This window comes from Galeopterus variegatus, unplaced genomic scaffold, assembly GCF_000696425.1.
Source record: "Galeopterus variegatus unplaced genomic scaffold, G_variegatus-3.0.2 Scaffold2702, whole genome shotgun sequence".
Taxonomy (NCBI): domain Eukaryota; kingdom Metazoa; phylum Chordata; class Mammalia; order Dermoptera; family Cynocephalidae; genus Galeopterus; species Galeopterus variegatus.
Window position 1 is genome coordinate 213,459 of NW_007728813.1, and position 4,958 is coordinate 218,416.

Genomic DNA, 4,958 nt, shown 5'->3' on the forward strand with positions numbered 1-4,958 from the left:
AAAAAAAAAAAAAAAAAAAAAAAAAAAAAAAAAAAAAAAAAAAAAAAAAAAAAAATTGAAATGATGATTCCTTTCAAGAGTTTAATCATTTTTTAGATCATTAGTTTATTTCCCGAAAAGCAGTATCTCAGGGATCAACACAATCCTACAAATAAGAATACATTTTCACCATTTCACCTGAAGTGAATCAAGTCATTTTTTTTGCAATTCAAATTTAATTTTTGTAACTATCTTCAACAGAGAAGGAGTGTAGTAAATCACATTCTAGTAAAGCTCTTCTGAGACATTTTTCCTATTATTTTAGTTCCATTGTATACAAAGTAATTTTACTGTATTTTCCCAGATGAAATGTAAATAAACAACAAAATTTTATTGAAGTGAAGAATTTTCATAACATAGTAAAATTCATCTTTTATTTCTAGCCAGCAAAGTGGAAGAGTAGCACTCATCAAATCTAAAAAAGACAAAACCAAACAAACAAAAACAAACTCCACCAAGAAACAAATGATGAGAGATACATTTGCATATAGATGGCTACATATTAAAGTAATAGAACTTGGGCCATTTTGAAATCTTAAACCTTCTGACACTATTTTTATGAACTCAGTAATACAAACCATGTGGCAAATGATTTTCTGAAAACTTTGCTGGTTTCACTGTGTATTTTATTACTGGCCAAATGTGACATTAAATTTTATCCCCCGTGGCTTGGAGTTAAATGCTTGCTCTGTTCAGAATGGCAACACTCAATTAAACAGCATTTTTCATGATCTACACCCACCATTGTTACTGTATTTAAGGGAAATAATGGGGGTACTGACCTATATTGCGCTTCTTATTATCAATGGAGACGAAGCGTATGCAGGGATTACTGGTGATGTACTGCCCAGCCCAAGGGACATCAATCTTCGTGCCAGCTTCATAAAAGAGGCCCAAAGCATAGCGAGAGGAGTAGCTCACAGACTCCAGTTGCTGCCTTTGGCATTCACTAATTACTGTGGAAGAAAAAACAGAGGGCATCAAACTTGAAAATATCATTTTTCCTTTTAGTACATCAAATACAAAACTCCTTTAAGCTAGTTCCAACTGCTTCCACCAACTCCATCTCATTTGCAATAAATTTTGAAAGGTTATGTAAAATAGCATCAGCTCTAATTTCTTTTCAGAATGATTGCTAATGTTGGCAAAGTTGTTTTCATCAAGATGAAGGTCTAAACTCTTGGGACTGGCTTTCAAGTCTCTCAAAGTCTGGCTCCAAGTTGCTTTTCTAGCTTGATATCCTAGTTACTGTCTTTAGACTGTCTGGTAACATAGAGTCCATATACTGAGTCAGGGTCTTTGCTAAATACTTGACACAGCATTTCACTTAATCATAAAAGTCTTATAGTGCAGAGTATTATTTCCACGTTACAGGTGAGGAGACTGATGGTCCGTCTGTTGAGATGTCTTAAATTCTTCTATGTCATATAGTGATTTGTTTGCCTGTTGTTGTTCTGCCAGTGGATTATAATAGTTCCTTAAGCAGAGGGATGATACCTTAGTTGTCTTTGTTATGGGCCACCACCCTACCTCCTATCCCCTTTGTGATAGGCACACCAAGGACAAAACTATTAAGGGATAGAAAGGCAAACACGCACATGTAAAATGAGTTGAAATGTAGGAGGCATATAATCAATCAACAGATGGGAAAAGCCTAGAAAAGGAATTGGGTTCAAATTTCCTGACTCTGCCCTTTCTAGGTATGTGACACTAGTCAAGCTACTTAATTACTCTGATTATAGTTCTCTTATCAATAAGTGGCAATAATAGTACAGAACACATTAGTACATTGTGAGGATTATATGAAATAATACATAACACAGTGTTTGGCATATAACGTGTTCATTAAATAGTAACTTTTTCTATCACAGACAGGAAAATACTTAGGAAAACTGGACAATGTTCTATCCTGGGGTGGAGAAGAGATTTCCCCCACTCTTTAATTTCTATATCCAATTCCCTACCTTAAAGGTCTCAGGGTGCTCTTATTCATATATGTGAATTAATAATTTGGGTTTCAGAGGCCATAGTTCTTTGCTGAAAGCTTAGACAGGCCAGTTCAGATATAGAACATATAACAAATTCTCACTTAATTAGTGAAAAATATCCTAATCTAAAACAGTAGAGATAAACAGACCTCACAGATGGGGGCAACATTAGCTAAGCCTTAGAGAAGTGGCGTTAGGAGGTAGAGAGAAGGCAGGAAGGGTATTCAATGGATTATTTAAGTACAGTAATAATCCTATACATTATCACAGCTACAAAACATTTTTATAACTATGACCTCATTTACTCTTCACAAAAGCTCTGCTAAGATAGGTGTTTCTACCATCCTCATTTTACATCCCCAGGAAGGCAAGATTCAGAGAGGTTAAGTACCTTGCCCTAGGTTACACAGCTTCTAAGCCATGTGGTCAAGATGAAGCCAGAGTTCCCACACTGGAGTCACCCACATATCCTCATTACCACATCCTTTTCCCTGCTGATCTGTAAGACTGAGCTTCATATTTTGGCATTACTTTCTTCGCTGACATTAACGGTTATTTTTCACTTGCTTAGAAGTAAAAACCATCGTTCCCTTTAACCATCATTTTCTGTCTTGTTAAAAGGTTTAACTACTTGAAGAACGAATGATCTTCTGACATCAGCCTTGCTACACTCAATGAATTTTGGGTTTGATTTTACAATTTAATCACTTTTAAAGTTATGGCTTGATGTTATGTTTATTGTTTTCTGAGAGGGAGGAACTGAAAGATACTAATGTGAGCAGTTGAGCACATATCACTAAGTTTTTCATTTTTTAAATTAAAAACCAACCAAACAAAACTGTGTAGTCTTGGTAACTGAAAGGGCCTAAAATTTTTTTTAAACCAAAACTAAAGGGTCAACTAGGTTGACTACCAAATTGGACCTCAAAACTGTGTAGTCTTGGTAACTGAAAGTGCCTAAAATTTTTTTTAAACCAAAACTAAAGGGTCAACTAGGTTGACTACCAAATTGGACCTTCCCCCATCCCTGCACACGCACATTTGTACAATTAGCTAGATTTTTTACAAACTGCAAAGTGGCAAATCCCACTGGGTAGTCCTTTAAAAAGGTAATTGATATCTATATAGAAACAGCAATTAACCTTAAACACCCTTGTCTGCTCTGGGGGCTCTACAATTCATTCTGAGAATAAGGAGGTAAGACTTCTGACTGAAACAATCTCAATTTCTGGACATATTCACTTACAAAAAAATTCATCTTCAAGGCCTGAGAAGTTGTGGATTGTTGTAGTGCAGGCAGGACCTAACAAAATGGTCTTATTTTGTTTGAAAAAGTTTCTTATGCAAAGTGATGAAGAAACTAGTTCTAGGTCCCAAATACATACATTTTGACAAGGAAAACAATAGGTTCTTTACTATCATGTATTCAAAAAGGTCAGGAGGAGGAGGGAGGGAGAGAGAGAGAAACAGAAGACCTGGACTGTACTCATGAATAACACTGAGTAAGTAATTTCATTTTTTTTTGTTTCCTAATATAATTTCATTCTCTTAGTTTCCTAATCTATAAAAGAAGGCTAGTAATACATAATCTATTTCCTATGTGTTTTAGTGACAATCTTATCCATCCATCCATCCATCCATCCATCCATCCATCCATCTATCCATCCATTGCCTACTTTGAACCAGGCACTCTTATAAATGTTAGGGATGTAAAGCAGAAAGATAAAGTCCCTGTTCTCATGTAGTTTACATAGCAGCAGTGGAGAGACCAACTATAAGTAAATAATCAAGTAAGTGTTATGTCAGTTTGTGATAAGAGCTATAGAGAAAAATAAAGTAGGGTAAAAGGATAGTTGACAGGTGTGGGTGGTGAGGCTATTTTACATAGGCTGTCAGGGATATATGTCTTCTCTCAGGATTTTATTCTGATTGATGTGGGAAGTTGCTAATATACTGGTTATGAGTCAAAGAAAGATATGACCTGCCTTCTGTTTTAAAAATTACTCTGGCTATAGGTGAAGATTACAGGGGTGCTAGAATGGAATTGAGGCAAACGGCTAATGCAGTAATCTTGGACTGGAGATAACAGTACAGGAAGTCAGAAGTGGTTACATTTTGAATGAAATATACATAGGTGTGTGTGTATGTGTATATATGTGTGCATATTGTTACATAAAAGTTATGGGAAGCCATTGATTTGGACTGAGCTCCTGCACTAGGCCCCAAAAGACCAATCCAAAATGGAGTCACTGTGTGTATGTGTATATATGTGTGCATATTGTTACATAAAAGTTATGGGAGGCCATTGATTTGGACTGAGCTCCTGCACTAGGCCCCAAAAGACCAATCCAAAATGGAGTCACTCATGCTAAGTTTTCAAATCACTAAACTGAAATCTAAACTATTAATTTGTAAGATCTGATCTTCTGAGAAACTTGAAGAGAGATGTTAGCCAACCTTCAAACAGGCGGGGTTATTTTTGTTTTTTGTTTTTTCAAATTGGAGATTTACAAACTAATCAACCTGAGCCAGCATGATAAGGAAGTTCCCTCTGCTTTAACCTGTACAGAGAAAGTAACCTGAAGTAACATGATGTTAAACAATCTGCTTTTTGCACTATGCTGTTTCCTTGTTCCTGCTCAAGCAGCCTTACAAAAACCGACTGTTCTGCCATGCCTGGTGGAGCTCTTCTCTATTTTGCAGATTGGATGCCACCTGCTTCAATAACACCTGGATTGACAAACAGAACAGTACCAGAACCCCAGAAGCTACCTTCTCCCCCTTTTTCATGGCACTCCCTGCCTCCCTGCCAAGAGTAATCCTAAATTCTAACACCATAGATTAATTTATTTGTCTTTGAACTTCACATAAATAGAATGATATAGTATATACTCTTTGTGTCTGGCTTCTTTTACTCAATTTTGTGCTTGT

At 36.1% G+C, this 4,958-nt stretch overlaps 1 protein-coding gene across 1 annotated transcript in view; it reads right to left on the reverse strand.

The window, feature by feature from the left end:
* LOC103598656 (renalase) overlaps positions 1-1,020 on the reverse strand; it is a 75,203-nt gene extending 74,183 nt beyond the window's left edge. The window contains exon 1 of the mRNA XM_008582698.1: positions 822-1,020. Within this exon, the coding sequence (XP_008580920.1) occupies positions 822-1,020 (199 nt within the window). The remainder of the gene's footprint in view (positions 1-821) is intronic.
* Positions 1,021-4,958: the final 3,938 nt, after the last annotated feature.